This window comes from Triticum urartu, chromosome 6A, assembly GCF_056163025.1.
Source record: "Triticum urartu cultivar PI428250 chromosome 6A, HENAU_Tu73, whole genome shotgun sequence".
Lineage (NCBI taxonomy): Eukaryota > Viridiplantae > Streptophyta > Magnoliopsida > Poales > Poaceae > Triticum > Triticum urartu.
In genome coordinates, this window is record NC_141878.1 from 544120057 (window position 1) to 544142602 (window position 22546).

The window sequence follows — 22546 nt, forward strand, 5'->3', positions numbered from 1 at the left end:
AAGAAAAAGATGAGACTTCTCATTGCCTAAAAAAACATGAGAATTCTCAAAAGGAAAAAAAAATTACAAGAAAGGGGAGAGAGAGTGTGGAATGGGTTGTAGTAGGACCAGTTAGAGGCTAACACACGCTACATCACTCCTGAGATTAACTCTATACATCTACTCCCTCCGTTACGTCTAGATACATTCATTTTTATAACAAATAATTCCGAACGAAGGAAGTAGTATATTATTGTGATCACTTGTTTTGCTTTTATATTACTTCCTCCGTCCGGAAATACTTATTATTGAAATTGATGTAATATGTCATGCAGATATTTTTTTCGTTCATACATCTAGTACATCGTTTTGGCCTCAGTGTCGGCCGGTGATAGTTGTTTCAGCCTCTTTGGAGCTCATATTCCATGCTAAAACTGTGGAATTGCTTCTATAATGCTCATATGAGCCAGCCCACAAAGCTCCCGCTCGCTCAGCTCGGCTTCTTGCTCCTCTCGCTCATTTAGCTATTTTTCCGCTCACCCCACTACTAGCTCAGGAAAAAATGGCTATCATTTTTTACTTGAAAAGTTGATTAATAAAAGATGTTTAAGGAATTTGAAAAATAATAACAACTCAAAAAATCATGAATTTTAAAAACTTTCACAAATTTAAAATATATTCATGGATTTTTTTAAAAATCACAAATTAAATAAGTCTTCGAGTTAACAAATGTTCTTAAATTTAAATGATCATGAACTTTAAAAATATTCATAAGTTTAATAAATTATTAATGAATCTGAAAAATATGAATTTTAGAAAATGTTTATGCTTTTAAATGTTCATAAATTTTAATAAGCGCTAATTAATTAAAATGTGAAAAAGGGAGTAGCTCGGGATGAAAGAAAGGTTTCCGGGATGGCCTAACCAGACACAACGGCCAGCCCCTAGCTGTAAAGCATGCTTCGCAAAAATTGTGAGCTTCAAAATTCGAGGTCCTAAATTCACTAACTAAATTACAAGTAAAACTACTAGAATACTCTATGATTTCATGGACAATGGCACCATAGACTGCCCCACTCTTCTTCTTGGTGTCTTCGATCACTACCTTACCGTCCGAGGCCACCTGGATGGAGTGTAGCTATAGATCCTCCGCCAATGCCATGGATTCTCTGATCGCCGGTGCTTCCAAAGTGGCGGGGTTCGTGATAGACCTGAAGCCGATGGCAGATGCACCTAGGAATTAATGCTCCTGATGTGTCTCTGGCTACGGCTGCTATAGCTCCGACTCACAATCTCCCTGCAACAGCAGCGTCCCACATTCAACCTTGCCATGTTAGCTGGTCGGCTAAGTCAATGGATAGGCCTCGGTGCTCCTGTATTGCTCGCCGCCGCCACAGGTTTGATCAGAACCTGAAAGTCGTCGATGTATGATTGTACGTGGCTGCCTGCTCGTGCCTAACTGGCTTAACCAGTTTTTTCCTGGACGCTTGCTTGGAGGGCAGCAGGCTCAACGAAATTGGAAGCCGGAGGTTTTAATTTGTTTGTTTGATGATCTTCAAGCCCGGTTATACTTGTCTTCGGCTTATGTCAGTTTGGTTGCTGATTGCGGAGGATCTTAGCAGCCTCCCTCATTACCTGTTTTGAACCATCTTGGTTGACAACGAGTGCGTTCTCCTGGCTGGCGGGATTGGGGTCGACGGTCAGCGGAAGTTCCTAAGCTCCCCATGGTCTTCTTCTTCCTCCGGCGTATCGATTTCTGCCTCCGTTGTCATCGAGTTGCTGCTTATGCGCGCGGAGGTCTCCAGGCTCTCTTCCGGCGTGGTGGCTTACTGGCTTTCCGGTCCTCATATATGCTCCGCTCAAGCTAGCGTTCTTTTAGGTGCCAACAAGATGGCGACTGCGAGAGCTCGACCCACCGTGGCCATGGCCATCGTCCTCCTCGCCACGCTCTCGGCCTCCCACACCGCGTCATGCCTGGTCCGGCCGCACGACGTCGTCGGCTGCCAGCCCAGCGGCTACCTCCCGGGCAGGTCCGGGGACTGCGAGACGAGCAACAGCCCGGACTGCTGCGTCGATGGCAAGCAGTACCTGCAGTTCCTCTGCTCGCCGCCGGTCTCCGCGACCACATGGGCCGTCCTCACGGTCAACGGCTTCGGCAAGGGCAAGGACGGCGGCCTCCCGTCCGAGTGCGACAGCGCGTACCACGACTCGGAGATGGTCATCGCGCTCTCCACCGGCTGGTTCAGCGGCATGTCCCGCTGCAGCCGCAGCATCAAGATAACTGCTACGAAGGGTGGCAGCTCATCCGTGTACGCCAAGGTGGTGGACGAGTGCGACTCCGTCCACGGTTGCGACAGGATGTTACCTGGTCCGACGAGTAATCAGTTAGTTTGACCATATGAATATTCGTGTTCCCACTAAGTATTTACTTTTAGATTCTTTTGTTTCTTCTAAAGTTTATCATTATATCTGTAGCTCTATTTTGATCCGAATGTATTTATTTCTATCGATGGTGAGATTCTCGTATTTCATTAAAATCACCTTGGGATACACAAAAAGATACACAAGACTGAATGAGTGTTGACCCTTCGATGGCTACTCAAACTCGTCGTTGCCAATGCAAAGGCCGAATGCGTGTTCATTGTGTTTGTATCCACTCAATACTTCATTTTTAGTCAATAAAAATCATTCTTTATCAAAGAAGAAGAAGAAGAATACATCTAAATACATGTTTCACCAAAATCTACCTTTCGAAGAAGGTGTTAAGAGTCATGTCGACCGTGCAAATAAATGTAAGACTTTTTGCGTGTTCTCGAAAAAGGAATCTCGTCGGCCGTGCTATAGAAATGACTTCAACAAGACGGATGGAGCTCGATTAACTCTATTGCGGAGACTGTGATAATGATGTGTCTTTTACATAATCTTCGTTCGCTTGATGCCTACTTTAACCACGAACAAGACACTATGGAGGCAACCCACATAAATCTGCCGCGGTTACATTGTTACCCATAGTACTTCTGGAGTTGTAGTGCTTCCACCATTCAGCAACATCTTTCATAAGAGGAAAAAGAGAGACCTTGTGTGAGTATTTAATTAAATAAACAATGGTATATACAGAAATTAACCAGAATATAATGCATGCTTGCATACCTTATAAGCTTCACTGATGAAGACACTAGGCCATCCAGCATATGGCAGATAGCTGTTAGCATTGGACAAAACACAAAAATTAACAACGCAAAAAACATTAATCAATTGAAACGGTAGAGCAAGGTATATATAAAGCCATATTAATACACGTCCAAATTCGATAGTAGACGTATGATAAGAGACAACAACCCGCCACGTACCATGCAACCCGTCCAATAATGTCATGCGGTTGAAGCCAAAGCTGCCCGCTCGCATAGAGAAATCGATCATCCACTGAATTGTTGTCTCCTTTGGTGAGTATTCGGATTTCTCCAGTATCTGGATGCTCGTAAACCTAGAATAATTTGAGAAGATTATTTTCAAGGCAAACAAAGTATAACATATAGACTTTTAATGATTTGATTGGTGTGTAGCAAGAGATACTAGAGGCCGGGCTTGCTGTTACCTTGATCACACGATGGACAATTGGATGTTCAAAGCCATCAACTTTGAAAAGAACGACCTCTCCTTCGCGGAAAGGTTCATTGCTCATGTTGTGCACAAACACCATATCACCCTGCGAAACAAGCACATATTCCATTCATGCATCTATCAATATGTTGGTCGAAATTAAAGGGGGCGACAAACGGAAGCGCACATTTTTTTTCTAAAATAAATTATATCACATACCTTTTTAATTGCAGGCTCCATACTTTCGGACAAAACCGCCATCGCCGGTGACTTGACACCCGTCACGAGCATCATTCCCTCGGGCACCAGCACCAACAACGCAAGGACCATAACTGCATTCCGAATTTAAGTAAAAATTCCCGGGAAGAAAAGAGAACTTATAGAAGCATTATGAACGCTGAAGAACACCGAAGAAAGAGGCCTATATATGTACTTACCGAGGAAGGTGATGGATTGCGTGAGCACATGCCGGATCTTCATAGCCTCTTCTCTCGGCTGGACGATGGTGAAAACACAAACTAGCTTTCTGATGATCGATTCTAATATGTTTCCAACGAACGTCTGCTCTTGCTTTGCAGCTAGGTAGGTAGCTAGGCTATGAATATATAGGCAAAGCTGCGGAGTACTCGACGAGCACTCACTCGATAGGAATCCGTGACGGACACCATCGATCACCACACGTGCGGGATTCGGTTTCCGTGTCCGACTCCGGCCATGCAGTGGAATCACATACCGTGTCCGTAGCGTACGCACGTGCGGTTTGCAACTGATTTATCTCTTCGGTTTATCAATTAATTAACGTGCGTGTGGTAATTACACCCAGCTACGGTATTCTTAGAGCCCGCCACCAGCATTACGTATTTAGGTGCCTGGCGAATAGCTGTGAGGACCCCGAACGGCCAGGTTCCAACGATGATACGGCCAGGTCGATATACATACGTCTCGCGTTTCATGTTTCATGTCAGTTCAATTATAGTTCAGCCTCAACATTTGAAGAACAAGTTCTGGACGCAGCCGCAAAGCTCGAAATCATGGAGCTGGAGATCCACTCCGGCCGCGAAAAAGGAGAAACGGAGAAACTTGGTGTCTCTGGCCTATTCCTTCAGTAGGCAATCCTGGAAGCCCGGCTCCCGCTCTTTCCTCTTTCCGGTCGAGGTTCCTGCCGACTGGCATGATCTCGTTCATGCGCGCGCGGCACATTCAATCTGTTGGGAGATCCATGTAAAGTGTCATACACACTCTTTGCAGATGGATAACATGGAAGTGGTCCATAACGAGAGGGCAGCAGAACACGTAGCAATTTGTTCCCCCATTTATGCAAATCTGAAAGGAAAACTTGCATAAGCTTGTACGTACAACGAATCTTCGAACAGGCCAAGCAATTGTCCAGTGACACTCCAGCATCAAGCGCATAATCCTTGATCTAGATTAGGAGTAAACATAAATTGATTATATCAAGGTAACAGATTGTGCTTGGGCATGGAGACCCAAGATTGAAATGGCGAATAATAACATGAAAGGAAATATAGGCTGCTTTCTTTATAGACGAGAGATGTCTTTCCTACCAACAAATAAATTTATATTACTATTTGGACACACTGTATCCCTTTTAACATGTCACTAAAAGAAATTACGACATTGTTTTCACCAGTATAAATTATAGGTTAGAGTAGCACAAACCTGAAAAGCAAAGCGTTGAGGCATTTCACTGATAGAGAGTAGTCCCTTCGTCCGGCATACGTCAGCACTGTGTTCATCAGGAGAATCAATTGTGAGATGTTTGTTCCGATATACACAACCCCATCATGTGCAGGGCCATAAATAAATACCTAGAAATTCATCTCAGCTATCTTGAGAAAATATATAAATGCATGCTAGACAATTTTAAGTCTGACCTTTTACTTTTAGAGATCCATCTCCCCTTCGCAAACAAATGCTTACAGAGGAAACACCAGGGTCATGGGTGTGATCATGCTCATGATGGTCTACAAGAAGCAAACAACATTGAGTTCACTTATTATGACAGCATTACCATGACTAAGATATGGCATATTAAGTATACTGCTTTTAAGTGAAACATCAAAACTATCCCATCTCTCCTTTCCGAACAACATCCAAGGTTCCAAGCAGAATGGCAAAGTACATTTCTTAATTTAGGATTTTGGTTCCAAGTAACTATGAAGTTTTTCCTATGTTTCCAGGCCCCCTCTATCAACAATAGAGATCCCTGAAACTCGTGAATCCAGAGCCATGCAGAAAGATTTAGTCACGTGTTTGGCAAAATCATGCCATGGGCGCCCTTTGTACAAGGTTATTATTGTAACACAGAATCTACATGAGCATCAGAAGTTATTGTCTTTTCACAAACAATCTCTTAATTTTCTTTCTTTCACTTTTTTTTCCTGTTTTTACTGCTTGTAAATCTAATTTTCTGCTTTTTTTTAAAAAAAAAAGAGGACCCCGCCTCCTCTCCGCCCGCCGCCGCCCTCCTGCCCGGGCCCGCCTCCTCTCCCCCTCCCTGCCAAGGCCCGGGCCGCCGCCTCCCCTGCCCGGGCCTGCCTCCTCTCTCGCCCCTCTCTCCCCGTCCCTGCTCGGGCCTCCTCTCCCCCCGCCCCTCTCACCTGCGCCCTGCTAACCCTCTATCAACAATAGAGATCCCTGAAACTCGTGAATCCAGAGCCATGCAGAAAGATTTAGTCATGTGTTTGGCAAAATCATGCCATGGGCGCCCTTTGTACAAGGTTATTATTGTAACACAGAATCTACATGAGCATCAGAAGTTATTGTCTTTTCACAAACAATCTCTTAATTTTCTTTCTTTCACTTTTTTTTTCCTGTTTTTACTGCTTGTAAATCTAATTTTCTGCTTTTTTTTAAAAAAAAAAGAGGACCCCGCCTCCTCTCCGCCCGCCGCCGCCCTCCTGCCAGAAGTTATTGGCTTTTCACAAACAATCTCTTAATTTTCTTTCTTTCACTTTTTTTTCCTGTTTTTACTGCTTGTAAATCTAATTTTCTGCTTTTTTTTAAAAAAAAGAGGACCCCGCCCCCTCTCTCCTTGCAGATGGATAACATGGAAGTGGTCCATAACGAGAGGGCAGCAGAACACGTAGCAATTTGTTCCCCCATTTGTGCAAATCTGAAAGGAAAACTTGCATAAGCTTGTACGTACAACGAATCTTCGAACAGGCCAAGCAATTGTCCAGTGACACTCCAGCATCAAGCGCATAATCCTTGATCTAGATTAGGAGTAAACATAAATTGATTATATCAAGGTAACAGATTGTGCTTGGGCATGGAGACCCAAGATTGAAATGGCGAATAATAACATGAAAGGAAATATAGGCTGCTTTCTTTATAGACGAGAGATGTCTTTCCTACCAACAAATAAATTTATATTACTGTTTGGACACACTGTATCCCTTTTAACATGTCACTAAAAGAAATTACGACATTGTTTTCACCAGTATAAATTATAGGTTAGAGTAGCACAAACCTGAAAAGCAAAGCGTTGAGGCATTCCACTGATAGAGAGTAGTCCCTTCGTCCGGCATACGTCAGCACTGTGTTCATCAGGAGAATCAATTGTGAGATGTTTGTTCCGATATACACAACCCCATCGTGTGCAGGGCCATAAATAAATACCTAGAAATTCATCTCAGCTATCTTGAGAAAATATATAAATGCATGCTAGACAATTTTAAGTCTGACCTTTTACTTTTAGAGATCCATCTCCCCTTCGCAAACAAATGCTTACAGAGGAAACACCAGGGTCATGGGTGTGATCATGCTCATGATGGTCTACAAGAAGCAAACAACATTGAGTTCACTTATTATGACAGCATTACCATGACTAAGATATGGCATATTAAGTATACTGCTTTTAAGTGAAACATCAAAACTGTCCCATCTCTCCTTTCCGAACAGCATCCAAGGTTCCAAGCAGATTGGCAAAGTACATTTCTTAATTTAGGATTTTGGTTCCAAGTAACTATGAAGTTTTTCCTATGTTTCCAGGCCCCCTCTATCAACAATAGAGATCCCTGAAACTCGTGAATCCAAAGCCATGCAGAAAGATTTAGTCATGTGTTTGGCAAAATCATGCCATGGGCGCCCTTTGTACAAGGTTATTATTGTAACACAGAATCTACATGAGCATCAGAAGTTATTGTCTTTTCACAAACAATCTCTTAATTTTCTTTCTTTCACTTTTTTTTCCTGTTTTTACTGCTTGTAAATCTAATTTTCTGCTTTTTTTTAAAAAAAAAGAGGACCCCGCCTCCTCTCCGCCCGCCGCCGCCCTCCTGCCCGGGCCCGCCTCCTCTCCCCCTCCCTGCCAAGGCCCGGGCCGCCGCCTCCCCTGCCCGGGCCTGCCTCCTCTCTCGCCCCTCTCTCCCCGTCCCTGCTCGGGCCTCCTCTCCCCCCGCCCCTCTCACCTGCGCCCTGCTAACCCTCTATCAACAATAGAGATCCCTGAAACTCGTGAATCCAGAGCCATGCAGAAAGATTTAGTCATGTGTTTGGCAAAATCATGCCATGGGCGCCCTTTGTACAAGGTTATTATTGTAACACAGAATCTACATGAGCATCAGAAGTTATTGTCTTTTCACAAACAATCTCTTAATTTTCTTTCTTTCACTTTTTTTTCCTGTTTTTACTGCTTGTAAATCTAATTTTCTACTTTTTTTTTAAAAAAAGAGGACCCCGCCTCCTCTCCGCCCGCCGCCGCCCTCCTGCCAGAAGTTATTGGCTTTTCACAAACAATCTCTTAATTTTCTTTCTTTCACTTTTTTTCCTGTTTTTACTGCTTGTAAATCTAATTTTCTGCTTTTTTTAAAAAAAAAGAGGACCCCGCCCCCTCTCTCCCCGTCCCTGCTTGGGCCTCCTCTCCCCCCGCCCCTCTCACCTGCGCCCTGCTAACCCTCTATCAACAATAGAGATCCCTGAAACTCGTGAATCCAGAGCCATGCAGAAAGATTTAGTCATGTGTTTGGCAAAATCATGCCATGGGCGCCCTTTGTACAAGGTTATTATTGTAACACAGAATCTACATAAGCATCAGAAGTTATTGTCTTTTCACAAACAATCTCTTAATTTTCTTTCTTTCACTTTTTTTTCCTGTTTTTACTGCTTGTAAATCTAATTTTCTGCTTTTTTTTAAAAAAAAAGAGGACCCCGCCTCCTCTCCGCCCGCGGCCGCCGTCCTGCCAGAAGTTATTGGCTTTTCACAAACAATCTCTTAATTTTCTTTCTTTCACTTTTTTTTTCTGTTTTTACTGCTTGTAAATCTAATTTTCTGCTTTTTTTTAAAAAAAGAGGACCCCGCCCCCTCTCTCCCCGTCCCTGCTTGGGCCTCCTCTCCCCCCCGCCCCTCTCACCTGCGCCCTGCTAACCCTCTATCAACAATAGAGATCCCTGAAACTCGTGAATCCAGAGCCATGCAGAAAGATTTAGTCATGTGTTTGGCAAAATCATGCCATGGGCGCCCTTTGTACAAGGTTATTATTGTAACACAGAATCTACATAAGCATCAGAAGTTATTGTCTTTTCACAAACAATCTCTTAATTTTCTTTCTTTCACTTTTTTTTCCTGTTTTTACTGCTTGTAAATCTAATTTTCTGCTTTTTTTTTAAAAAAAAGAGGACCCCGCCTCCTCTCCGCCCGCGGCCGCCGTCCTGCCAGAAGTTATTGGCTTTTCACAAACAATCTCTTAATTTTCTTTCTTTCACTTTTTTTTTCTGTTTTTACTGCTTGTAAATCTAATTTTCTGCTTTTTTTTTAAAAAAAAGAGGACCCCGCCCCCTCTCTCCCCGTCCCTGCTTGGGCCTCCTCTCCCCCCCGCCCCTCTCACCTGCGCCCTGCTAACCCTCTATCAACAATAGAGATCCCTGAAACTCGTGAATCCAGAGCCATGCAGAAAGATTTAGTCATGTGTTTGGCAAAATCATGCCATGGGCGCCCTTTGTACAAGGTTATTATTGTAACACAGAATCTACATAAGCATCAGAAGTTATTGTCTTTTCACAAACAATCTCTTAATTTTCTTTCTTTCACTTTTTTTTCCTGTTTTTACTGCTTGTAAATCTAATTTTCTGCTTTTTTTTAAAAAAAAGAGGACCCCGCCCCCTCTCTCCCCGTCCCTGCTTGGGCCTCCTCTCCCCCCCGCCCCTCTCACCTGCGCCCTGCTAACCCTCTATCAACAATAGAGATCCCTGAAACTCGTGAATCCAGAGCCATGCAGAAAGATTTAGTCATGTGTTTGGCAAAATCATGCCATGGGCGCCCTTTGTACAAGGTTATTATTGTAACACAGAATCTACATAAGCATCAGAAGTTATTGTCTTTTCACAAACAATCTCTTAATTTTCTTTCTTTCACTTTTTTTTCCTGTTTTTACTGCTTGTAAATCTAATTTTCTGCTTTTTTTTAAAAAAAAAGAGGACCCCGCCTCCTCTCCGCCCGCGGCCGCCGTCCTGCCAGAAGTTATTGGCTTTTCACAAACAATCTCTTAATTTTCTTTCTTTCACTTTTTTTTTCTGTTTTTACTGCTTGTAAATCTAATTTTCTGCTTTTTTTTTAAAAAAAAGAGGACCCCGCCCCCTCTCTCCCCGTCCCTGCTTGGGCCTCCTCTCCCCCCCGCCCCTCTCACCTGCGCCCTGCTAACCCTCTATCAACAATAGAGATCCCTGAAACTCGTGAATCCAGAGCCATGCAGAAAGATTTAGTCATGTGTTTGGCAAAATCATGCCATGGGCGCCCTTTGTACAAGGTTATTATTGTAACACAGAATCTACATAAGCATCAGAAGTTATTGTCTTTTCACAAACAATCTCTTAATTTTCTTTCTTTCACTTTTTTTTCCTGTTTTTACTGCTTGTAAATCTAATTTTCTGCTTTTTTAAAAAAAAAGAGGACCCCGCCTCCTCTCCGCCCGCGGCCGCCGTCCTGCCAGAAGTTATTGGCTTTTCACAAACAATTTCTTAATTTTCTTTCTTTCACTTTATTTTTTTCTGTTTTTACTGCTTGTAAATCTAATTTTCTGCTTTTTTTTTTAAAAAAAGAGGACCCCGCCCCCTCTCTCCCCGTCCCTGCTCGGGCCTCCTCTCCCCCCGCCCCTCTCACCTGCGCCCTGCTAACCCTATGCACATCCTAACCTATGCTCCTAGTCCTAAGCACTCTACTTCCCTTCTACTGCTACTTCGCGATGACTCTGCTGCTGCCGAGCTAAATAAAGCAGTGGGAATCAACGTGAAGTAGCGATGTGGGACTAAAAAGACTCAGGTGGCCGGAGTTCTGTCCTACCCGACTGGCCGCCGTCCTCCCGCTCCACCCGCCCCCTTCCGGCCATCGCTGGTGCACCGCGCGGGAAGAAAAGAAGGGGCGCACGCCGACGCCTGGCCTCCGTCTTCCTCCCCATCTCAGGCGGCCGCCGGCGCAATGCTCCGGCCACCGCCTGCCCGACCGCTCGCGCCGACGCCGGTGCATCGAAAGCAACCCCCCGTCCGCGCGCTCGAATCAGGCGAGAGTTTGGGAGGTGGGGGACTAGATTACACGGCGGAGCACTCCGGCGAGCGTGATCTGGGGGAGGAGTTGGACGGAGATCGCGATGAACTTCTTGTTTTTAGAACGAGAATCGCGGTGAACTGGGACTGATAAAAAGATAGCACGAGCAGTGTGGGCCTCGGTCGGGACTGTGAGTCTATATGGGCCGAAAGGAAGCCCAGGTCGGGACAGTAAAGGGACTATACGGGCCCCGACCCGATCTCGGAAAAAAAACCCGGCCCCGACACGACCCTCTCTCGCGATCCCGGCGCAACGGGCCCGGAGGAGACGGCGGCGGCGTGCTCCCCCTCTCTCCTCCTTGTCGGTGTGGACTGCAGCGGCGGCAGCGCGAGCTTGGAGGCGACCCGGAGGTGCAGCTGCGCGAGCTCGGCGGCAACTCCGTCTCCGGCGCCCCTCCCCCGGAAGCCGGCCTGCTCGCTGGTGCAGCCGGGCCGTGTCTCTCGCCTCTGTCCCGAACCGCACAAGGGAGGCGGGCTCGCTCCTCCGTTCTGTCCAGACGGCCGACGGGGAGAGGACCTCGCCGCCCCGCGTTGGCCTCCGACGAGCGGCCACCGGCAAGTCCCCGCTCCTTCTTTTTCCCCCCTTCTCTGATTCCTTCTTGAAATCTCAGTTTACCAACGATCGTCCTGTCTAAAACTTAGGTTCGTGAGGTGAAATTTGATTGAAAAGATCCAAGGCTAACCAAGTTAGGGGAAACCATCAAATCCCCATAGGAAGAAACCTGCTCCTGTGCTCCAACTCCAACTCGGAGATCTCGGGCGGCGCCGGAGAGATGGGGGCGGAAGTCGACGCACTGTACGAGATCGGCCGCCACGCGACAGGATCCCACGAGATCCCTAGTGTGAGTGTGGAAGTCGAACCCGTCCGTTCATCCAGATTTTGCATTTACCTCGGCGGCATTCGCTGTTATGTAATTCTTGCAACCGCAGGAAAGAGATGAAACCGCTCGAGCGAGCGGTGGCAGTTCAGGTGAAGGAGGAGGCGTCCTCTCGTATCTCTCCTTCCAAGGTTGGATTTTTTACCCCCTACGCTCGAATCAGTTTCAAGTCCTCCAAATATCCATCCAGGAAAGGCTCCTAACAACTAGCTTCTACATGCTGCTACCGCCTTGGAAGGCGTAAGTAAGCTCAGGGAGAGGTGGAGTAGGTACAACACTCTTGGGAGTAAGCGGAGGAAGAGGGAAAATGCAGCATCCTTGTTCGTCTCGCGGAGTGCGGAGTATGTTGCTGTAGCTGTTGGGAACCGCATTTATATCTTGAGAAAGAGCGATGGCTATGAATCACCCTGCGGCATTTATACAAGTCAGTGAACTTTCTACCTGTTCCCACATTGCATCGTGTATTGTCTAGTATAATTCATTGGGAAAAATTGCACAAGCTCTTACTGGTACAAGTCCTTTTGTGAAATGTTATACTCCCTCCGTTCCAAATTACTCGTCGCAGAAATGGATGTATCTAAAACTAAAATACATCTAGATACATTCATACCTGTGACAAGTAATTCGGAACGGAGGGAGTACCTGTGAATCTGTGATGCTCATACATTGCATTCTTAAACATTAGCTTACACTGGGAATTGTTTAAGCTGTCTTTCTTTTGTCATGGCAATATCGTTTCATGCTTGTAGTTTTGAATAAGAGTGCTATTCTATTCACGATTGGTGATGAGCTTTAAAGAATCTGGGTGGAAAATTATTATTTTCACACTAAGTATCCAGGAAGAAAAGTTGAACTCCTATTGTAAGTTTGTTTTGTCCCTGAACATCTTGCTATTATTTATTCATAATCACATGTTTGGCAGAAGTTATTACTTTTGAATCTCCTAAAATAATGCAGTGCAAATTCAGACTTCATAGAGCTTAGGAGCCGTAGCAGTAGATTTTATTTTCCTATCATTACCATTGATGCCAAAAAAATCTGCCACACGCCCAGACAGCCTGATCTGCTTTCTTTGATTTGCAATTTTGTTTCATAAAAATGGCAGTGCATCTTGCAGTACTGTTTCATGTGCATTGTGCTGCATTGGTTTCACATGATTATGGTGCATGGGAGTTATTAAAATTGTTGTGATATGATAGTTTAACAACTATGTCCAATTCTTTCTGGTCAGATAATAATAGAATGGCCTTTTTTACAAACGGGGCCTGGCTGGAGGACCAAGGCATTTTTGGTGTGGTTGATGATTCAAACTCACTGTGTCTCATAAAACAAAATGGAGATGTATTAACTAGGAGAACAAGCAATCAGTTGAAGCTATCTTCTCCTATCATTGATTTGCTTGTGCAGGATGCTTCAAGTTCACAAAGGTGATTCTCTGTTATTTGCTGTTAAGAGCCTTTCCTTTAAAGATGTTAATCATCATTGTTGCTAATATTTTGGCAATAGCTAATATGATCTTTGTAAATTTTATAGGGGTTTCTACATTTTTACTACTGATTGCAAGGTCCATAAATTTGATTACACTCGAGAACCAGAGGCAACTTTATACCAAGTTTCTATAGTGACTAAAGATGTGCCATCAACTAGATCTCCTCAGTTACCTCAGAGTTTGTCGTGTGTTGATTATCATCAAGATCATTCATTGGTGGTCCTAGTTGGAGATTCCACTCACTCGTCAAGCTCCAATGGCTGTTCCGGTACACCTTTGCGTTATCTGTTTTCTGCTGCTACATCCATCACTAGATATCTGTTTTGCACTATATAGCATATGTAGGGAACTTCTGCATTAGATAGCCATTGTATATTTAATATTTATTTTCTCTCTGGATAACATTTTCATCCTGGAAGAACACGTCGTGTTTTTTTGGGTAACCTACAAGAATTTTTTTAGTGGATTTTGAACACCAAATAGATTCATCCCCCCCCCCCCCCCTCCGCTACTGTTGCAGTTGTTTTTAGGGAAGGGAACCCTTGTTTCTAACTTTTTTCTCTGTTGTGTTTTAGGAGCATATTTTCTATATGTATTGCACTTCGATGAATATCTGGAACTTAGTCTTTCATTCCAAAGTGCGCCGTTGGAAGGAGTGTTTTCACCTCCTACGGATAGAAAAACTTTGGTCCCACTTCCAAAAGTCAGAATCTCACCTCAGGGCAAGCGTATTGCTACATTGGATTTGAATGGTTCTGTCGTCATCTTTGTGCTCAATGGTAATATGCGCTCTGTTTCGCTTCATCCTCACGGGAGTGGCGCTGGAACACACTTGATTGGTGTGAAGGACATCAGTTGGTGGACAGATAATATTCTCATGATTGTAAAGGAAGATGGTAGGATTAGCATGTACAGCATTGCTGAGGATATGGTAGTTTCAAAAGGTGACCTTGTTTTATCTACACCACTGTTGGAAAAGGCAAAGGCTATCGAAGGATATGCATTTGTTTTGCAATCTAGCAGACAAATGGATAATGTTCCTGGGGATCATCAACACACTGAGATGGATAAAATATTTTGGAGTCTAGTATCATTCTCCAAAGTTACAGTACTGGAGATGTACTCCGTTCTCATCAGGAAGAATCAACAAAAGGAGGCTTTGGATTTTGCCTCCCAGTATAATCTAGATAAGGATGATGTGCTTAAAGCATGCTGGTTGCACTCTGCTGGAGATATTCATGATATACAGTCATACTTGGTGAAAATCAAAGACCAAGCATTTGTATTGTCAGAATGTGTGAATAAAGTTGGACCTACAGAAGCAGCTTTGAAAGCCCTATTTTCTTTTGGCTTTCGCATGACAGACCGTTACAAGTTTTCGGAGCCGGATAATAGCGGTGATGGCTCAGCATGGGACAGTCGTATCATCAGGCTTCGTTTATTGTGGTACAACGACTTGCTGGAGACATTCTTGGGAATTAATATGGGAAGGTATATTGTTGCCATTCTTACTGTTTTCTCTTTGCATAATAAATGCAGTCAGTTCACATTGGAAGTGTTTGCAACTATGCTCCAGCTGTTGAGCCATATTGATCCTGCAAAAGTTTACAAATATAATCGATTTAACTTTTTCCATCATACATGCATTGGCCGTTTTGAGTCTCAATGCAATATTTTAAAACGGACTATAGATACTTTTGAATACTGCTTTATTCCTCAAGCAAATCAATTACGCCTGCCACCTTTTGCAATTCCCAAATGAGCACAAAGTAATGCCAAGCTGGATCTTGGTTTGTTTAACAAGGAAGTAAAAGAGAAAATAAGGGGTAGTTAACACTTCAAGTGAATGCTTTGTGAATTTTCCAGTCTAGCTGGTGACTCGAACATATGTACTCTTACAGGTTGATGATTTTTTTCCACTTCAGAATGTCAATTCCAACTTCAATGCACATTAGCGTTAGCTCTCATGGAAAGACACTTCACAAGTTGATTGCACAGGGGAGTTACGGACTTCTTGTAGCTAAATGTGTTGTTCTTTCTATTTTTAGGTTCTCAGCTGGCGAATATAGCAAGTTCCGTTTGACGCCCCTTGTTGATACTGCTATTGCTCTAGCTGAAAGTGGCAAAATCGGAGCTCTTAATCTTCTCATGAAGCGCCATCCGTATACTATCTCTTCTGACATTTTACGTGTTCTGTCTGCAATTCCAGAAACTATTGCTGTACAGACTTATAGTCAGTTGCTTCCTGGGAAATATCCTCCTAGTGTTGTAATATTAAGAGATGGTGATTGGGTTGAATGCAAACAAATGGCAGCATATATAAACACTTCTCCTGGTCAATTGGACAAGAGGGGAGTGGTCAAAACAGAAATACTTTTGAAGCACTCAACTGGTTTCTTATGGCCATCTGCCGCTGAACTTTCGGAGTGGTACAGGAGCAGAGCTAGGGACATTGACTGCCTAAGTGGACAGCTGGAAAATTGTCTTGCCATGATAGAGCTTGCATGTCAAAAGGGGATAGTGGAGCTGCAGCCATTCTTTGATGATATGAAATACCTCTACCAAGTTGTATATTCTGATGAGTCGAATGAGTTCATAATGAACCTTGCAACCTGGGAAGATTTACCTGACTATCAAAAGTTTAAAATCATTCTAGAAGGAGCCAAAGATGATACTGTTCTTCAGCGACTAGACGATATGGCTATCCCTTTTATGAATAAGAGATTGCACTTGATCTCGTCAAGTAATGCTGACAAACAAGAAGAATCCTACCTGACTAGATGGATGAAAGAGGTTGCTACTGCAAATGAGCTGTCCATTTGCTTGTCTGTTATTGAAAACGGCTGTGGGGAGTCACCAATTTGTGGGCTCTTCAAGGATCTTAATGAGATGGTAGAGACTGCTATTTGCTGCATTTATGTATGCTCTGCAACTAACCAGTGGAATACCATGTCATCAATTTTGTCGAAGTTACTCCATAAGACAAAGAGAGAGAAATCTTTATTGGCTAGTGAAGAAGATTTCAGTTTGAAAGATGCTAAGCAAGCTCTTGGCACTTGTGTGGTTTCCTGTGATGATATGCAGCATGTGTGTGCTGATATCTTGTCTCGTCTGAGTGATAATTCAGGGGATTCTTATTGCAATGATTCAACGGCCTACCAATTTGATAACATAAAATCCCTTGATATGCGAGAGAAGATGCTAAAAGTTGCTGAAGGTCACGTAGAAGTAGGGAGGCTCTTTGCTTATTACCAGGTACTGTATCTCTTCAAAGAAAGTTTGCTGGTTAAATCAACTATGACATTGCACTAAATCTCCTTGGGTTCCTTCATATATTTATTTTCACATAGGCATGCGCTTTGACCTCTCAGTAAACTACGAAGCTTAAGTAGCAGTATATTCCTTTTTATATTGGGGTTTACTTGTTATTAATAGTTTTGAGTGGTAGGATGCCTGAATGTGATTAACTGGCTACATCATTATTTGTTTTAAAACATGTCCTACTTTGGCAGGTACCAAAGCCAACACATTTCTTCCTTGCTGCACACTTAGACGAGAAGAATGTAAAACAACTTATACGGCTGATCCTGTCAAAATTTGGTAGACGTCAACCTGTTCGTTCGGACAATGAGTGGGCTAACATGTGGCGTGATTTGAAGCTCTTCCAAGAGAAGGCATTTCCTTTTCTTGATTCAGAATATATGCTTGCTGAATTCATTAGAGGGCTTCTAAAAGCTGGTAAATTCTCACTAGCCAGGAACTATCTTGGAGGTACTAGTGCAGTTTCTTTGTCCACAGAAAAAGCTGAAAATCTTGTTATCCAAGCTGCAAGGGAGTATTTCTTCTCAGCTTCAACTTTGTCCTGCAACGAAGTAAGTTCATGTCACCAAATTGTATTTCATGCAAATGCAAACCAGTATGTCGTCACTGATTAAGACTAACTTGGATTGCACAATCATTTGCAGATTTGGAAGGCTAGGGAATGCCTAAATCTGTTACCAAATAGCAAAAATGTTCAAGTGGAAACTGATATAATTGATGCTCTAACTGTCAGACTTCCTTATCTAGGGGTGACTATCCTCCCTGTTCAGTTCAGACAGGTAAAGGATCCTATGGAGATCATCCGTATGGTGATTACGAGTCAAACAGGGGCATATCTTCATTTTGAAGAGATTATTGATGTTGCTAAACTACTAGGATTAAGAAGTGAAGAAGAAATAGCTGCTGTTGAGGAGGCTATTGCTAGAGAAGCAGTAGTAAATGGTGACCTCCAGCTAGCCTTTGATCTCTGTCTAAATTTGACTAAAAAGAGTCATGGTGAAGTCTGGGATTTATGTGCTGCAATTGCAAGAGGTCCTCAGCTTGACAATTTGGATACAAGTACCCGTGAAAAGCTATTGGGCTTCTCCCTCAGCCATTGTGATGAAGAATCTGTAGGGGAACTATTGAATGCTTGGAAGGAACTTGATGTCCATGATAAATTTGAACAATTAATGGTATCAACAGGAACAAACCCTCCCAATTTCTTTGTTGATGGCTCTACATATACACCTCTTCCTGTGCAAAGTGTGCAAGACATACTTGACCTGAGAGAAGGCGTTAGCCATGATAGAGAGCATGATCATGTGGCAATTGCTAAAGAAATGCTATCAAAGGTTTGCATGGACTTCACAAATGATGATCCATATAGTCGGGAATCTACTTTTGCAGAAAATAGGAAACTATTGTCCTTCTCTGCACTGGAATTGCCATGGCTTTTGAAGTTGTCTAATGATGAGGTGCATGATGGTAACAAACATTCTTCGGAGACAAATCATCCCATCAGGAGATATCGATTTTCAACAAAAACGGAGGCAATAAATAGCATCATATATTGGCTAGGTGTAAATAGTTTTGCTCCCAGTGATGATCTAATCATGTTTCTTGCAAAGTCTGTAATGGAGCCTCCCGTTGATGAAGATGATTATGTTCTTTCCTGTTCAATTCTTCTGAATCTCATGGACCCTTTCAATGGAGTGAAAATAATAGAGGAAGAGCTCAAAAAACGAGAATGTTATCAAGAGATTAGTAACATAATGAATGTAGGAATGACATATAGCTCCCTCAACAGTTTGAAGAAAGAATGTTCTACTCCTGAACAGAGGAGAAATCTCTTGCTTCAAAAATTCCATGAGAAGTTTACCTCGATAGATTCAGGTAGGTGCACTAAAGACAATAGCTCTTCCTCTATTTATTTTCTGAATAGCTGAATCACTGCCTCAGTTTATTTTCTGAATACTTATCTAGTCCAATATTCTGTGTTCTTTTTTTCATGAGATGCTATTCATTTATATGATTTTCACTTTTCTTTACTTTTACTTTGATCAGATGATTTAGACCAGATTGATATGGCACATGCCACTTACTGGGGAGAGTGGAAATCAAAATTAGAAGAGGAGAAACGAATGGCTGACCAAGCAAGAATGCTGAAAAATGTACTGCCTGATATTGACACGTCTCGATTCTTATCTGGCGATGCTAACTATATCAAAAAGGTTGTTTTCTCCTTTGTTGACTCCGTAAAGCTGGAGAGAAAACATATACTAAAGGAAGCAGTAAAGATAGCTGAGAACTATGGCTTGCAGCAAACTGAGGTATATCTCTGCAGGGCTGCAATTTATACAGAAACATCTTATGTTTTAGTTTCCTTGTGATGTAAGCTTCTCATATCTGATATCTATATCATCTCTTGATTAATTTTAGGTGCTTTTACGATTTCTGGGCTGTGCTCTTGTCTCTGAATATTGGGATAACGATGATATTCTGAATGAAATTGCTGAATTCCGGGAGGATATTGTCAAATCAGCTAAGGGGGTGATTGATATGATATATTCAGATGTCTACCCAGAGATCGATGGGTATAATAAACAACGCCTCTCCTACATCTTTGGCATCCTTTCAGCATGTCATTCGTATCTTAAGAGGACAAGTAAGATAGAATTGACATACCAAGAACATGTTCATACACATAAGCTTGAGCCATTTCAGTATTACAAGGTCCTTGAGGAAGAGTGCAAGAAAGTCTGTTTCATTGATGGCTTAAACTACAAAAACATTGCTGGCCTGGATAATCTGAACTTTGACCACTTCAATGAAGAAGTATGCAAGAATATCCATGCTTCAACCGTCAGTGCTCTAGCTGATATGGTCCAAGCTCTTGTGAGTATGTATGTTGATTTACAGGCTAAGGGTCTTGTATCACGCCAAGGTGTTTACAAGCATTATGTTCTTGGCATGTTGGCATCTTTAGAAGGCCGCAATGAAGCACGATCAAACAGCACAGATTGTGAAAAGTTACTAGCAGTTCTTTGTGAAATTGAGTTGAACTATGATAGTTGCAAGGAGTATATCCAAACTCTTCCTGCCACAGATATTTCATACATCATTGGAAGGTATTACACACTATGTTTCCCTTGCAACTTAGCAAGAAGCCAGCCACAGGAACCTTCATGGAAGGAACCTCTCTGTATGCTGATAACGCTTTGGATTAAACTTGTTGACGACATACCAAGGCAGCCAACTGATGCTAGCTCATATGAAAGGACAGGCTACTTGGATTCGAACCAGTTAACTCACTGCATGAGTGCTTTCAGACAGCTGTTAATAAATAATGAGATAACAGTGCACCAAGGTTGGGATGCCATCTCTATGTTTGTACAAGTTGGCTTTAACAGTGAAATGATAATGGACACATCACACTTTTGCCGAGCTATGATTCTTTCTGGATGTGGTTTCAAAACTGTAGTTGAAGTGTACCATGGAGGACAGGAAAATTTGGAAAGTGTAAATGCAGACTCGAGGAATCCTTTGGATCTCTTAGAGCTCTATGGTGCTTCTACAGATGGCTGTTTGTCCGATCTGATCGAAGGCTCTTGTGAGTCTCAGGCATTGCTTCATAAGCTACTGTCTTCATTGAGCCAGTCAGTAGGGGAGCATGCTGACTCTCTTGAAATGATCCGATCTGGTGTCTGGGGAAAGTTGATAGCTTTTTCTGAGAACATGCAGCTAGGCAGCCAACTACGTGTCTATGCCCTGCAGCTGATGCAGTGTATTACGGGAAGAAACCTCAAAAGCCTTCCAAATGAGATTGTTTCCCAGGTTGAGCCATGGGAATCATGGTATGAGCCTGGAACAAGTGATTCCTTAGCCGATGAGGGCAGTACTCCCTCTTGCAGCATCACAGCGAGTCTAGTGGCACTCAGATCTAATCAGATGGTCACTGCAGTTCTGCCAGATGCTAGTATCACGCCCGAAAACTTGTCGAGTCTTGACTCTGCAGTATCTTGCTTCTTACATTTGTCGGAACGTGCTTCTTCTGTTGAGAGTGTTACTGTTCTGGAAGCAGTGCTAGAAGAGTGGGAGCAACTGTTCTCTTCACCAAAAGAAGAATATGTTCAGCCTCAGGATTCGCCAAAAGAAGCAAGCGACTGGAGTGATGGATGGGATGATGGCTGGGAGGCCCTACCAGAAGAGTTGGAGAATCCAGCGCAAAAGCAAGATGGTGTGTCGTCATTATCTGTCCATCCTCTCCACAGTTGTTGGATGGAGATCATCAGAAAACTTGCTGGGCTTGGTGAGCTCCAGAAGATCATTGAGCTTCTAGATCGAGCATCCTCAAAGCATAGCAGGTTGCTAGAGGACGAAGAAGCACACCGCTTGCTTGAACTCCTTTCCGCAGCACCCAACTGCTTCATGGCTCTGAAAATCATGCTGCTGCTCCCATACGAAGCTCCACAGCTGCAGTGCCTGCAGACGGTCGAGGCGAAAATCAGGGAAGGAACTGCGTCCACCTCATCGAATGCCGACGACCACGAGCTGCTGGCGTTGGTCCTCTCATCCGGAGCCCTGCAGAAGATGGCTGGAGAAGAGGGGTACTCGAAACTCTTCTCTCACACATGCCACCTCGTCGGACATCTCGCGAGGTCGTTCCAGGGCGATCTCTGCGCACACTGGGAAGCCGAATCTAAGATGGATCAGAAGTCTCTGCTATTCGGCAAGGTGCTGCTCCCGTGCTTCATATCTGAGCTGGTGCTCAAAGGGCAGTATCTGTTGGCTGGGTTCATCGTCTCGAGATGGATGCACACACCCGCATCCCTTGGTCTGATAGATGTTGTCGAGCCCAGTTTGCGGCGCTTCCTGGAAGGTCAGGTCGCTCAGGCTCAGGCTCAGCAGCAGGTGGGAGAGAGCGACGCTTCTTTTGCTGAAGACGAGCTGTCTATTGGCCGCACAATGTCCAGCCTAAGGTTGAAACTGGTTTCTCTTTTGCAAGCGGCGTTGGTAGCCCTTCCGAGCCAAGAGCCTTAGATATCAAGTCTGTCTGGTGTACATTTGTTTAACTAAACGCTGCTGGACCGGTGTAACTCGATGTAAACTGTAGCATGGTGAATATTACAAATGTTAAAAACTAGCGGTGGCAGGATGATGCTTTAAGAGAAGTAAGAGATACTGCAATGTTCTGTTTCTCGGTTGGAATTTACAGTGCATTTCTTGCGTATACTTCGTTTGCCTTGTTTTACTGCATCAACATTTTTCGCACTACACTTTGCTAGTTGGATCTTGAAACACGGTACATGTCAGTTGCATTTCTCTCACTTTCACGCTCATATATCATTTGCATTCTTTTTTATAACATATATCAGTTGCAGTGTATGATGATTCCATACATTTTTCCATATATCTCCGGGCGAGGACCGCCTGGACGACGGTCGGGAGAGCACCAGCGGGGGACGCCTGCCTCTCGGAGTGGGAGCCGAGGAAGAGGCAGCCATGCGGCAACGGTGACTAGGGAAGCGCTGGGCAAATTTGGTTTTTTTGACCCTTTGCAAAAGTTGAGCCAGGTCTGACCCAGATTCAAAAAAAAAGAGGATCCGACTCTTTTCCTACCATCGGGGTTGATGGTGATAGAGTATACCAGTCTACTGCCGAGGCCCCTAGCGGTAGGCAATTTATCCATGCCGGCAAAGTGCAACCCTACCACTGAGGTGCCTGACGGTAGCCTGTG

The 22546-nt window shown here is 43.7% G+C and overlaps 2 protein-coding genes and 1 pseudogene across 2 annotated transcripts; 2 read left to right on the top strand and 1 right to left on the bottom strand.

The window, feature by feature from the left end:
- Window positions 1–1869: 1869 nt before the first annotated feature.
- Window positions 1870–2373, top strand: LOC147966192 (putative ripening-related protein 5 pseudogene; annotated as a pseudogene).
- A 600-nt stretch (window positions 2374–2973) lies between these two features.
- LOC125530329 (uncharacterized) lies at window positions 2974–4059 on the bottom strand. The gene is made up of 6 exons (XM_087527141.1): window positions 4017–4059; window positions 3799–3911; window positions 3575–3685; window positions 3330–3463; window positions 3130–3181; window positions 2974–3030 (listed from the first exon to the last, which is right to left on the bottom strand). The coding sequence occupies exons 1-6, from the start codon at window positions 4057–4059 to the stop codon at window positions 2974–2976; spliced, it is 510 nt and encodes a 169-aa protein (XP_087383267.1).
- A 7263-nt stretch (window positions 4060–11322) lies between these two features.
- Window positions 11323–22039, top strand: LOC125530330 (neuroblastoma-amplified sequence protein). Its single transcript, XM_048694730.2, has 12 exons — window positions 11323–11694; window positions 11782–11981; window positions 12070–12148; window positions 12256–12441; window positions 13249–13444; window positions 13551–13774; window positions 14082–14997; window positions 15555–16761; window positions 17019–17378; window positions 17472–18702; window positions 18874–19139; window positions 19249–22039. The coding sequence occupies exons 2-12, from the start codon at window positions 11913–11915 to the stop codon at window positions 21847–21849; spliced, it is 7335 nt and encodes a 2444-aa protein (XP_048550687.2). The 5' UTR covers window positions 11323–11694; window positions 11782–11912; the 3' UTR covers window positions 21850–22039.
- The last annotated feature ends 507 nt before the right edge of the window (window positions 22040–22546 follow it).

Bases quoted from the DNA above. Each gene is read 5' to 3' on its own strand.
- LOC125530329 (XM_087527141.1), bottom strand. From the start codon at position 4,059: ATGAAGATCCGGCATGTGCTCACGCAATCCATCACCTTCCTCG. The intron at 3,464-3,574 runs GTAACAGCAAGC...AAATTATTCTAG, and splicing joins TTGTCCATCGTGTGATCAAG to GTTTACGAGCATCCAGATAC. The intron at 3,182-3,329 runs GTACGTGGCGGG...CAATGCTAACAG, and splicing joins ATTATTGGACGGGTTGCATG to CTATCTGCCATATGCTGGAT.
- LOC125530330 (XM_048694730.2), top strand. From the start codon at position 11,913: ATGGGGGCGGAAGTCGACGCACTGTACGAGATCGGCCGCCACGCGACA. The intron at 13,445-13,550 runs GTGATTCTCTGT...TAAATTTTATAG, and splicing joins GATGCTTCAAGTTCACAAAG to GGGTTTCTACATTTTTACTA. The intron at 19,140-19,248 runs GTATATCTCTGC...GATTAATTTTAG, and splicing joins ATGGCTTGCAGCAAACTGAG to GTGCTTTTACGATTTCTGGG.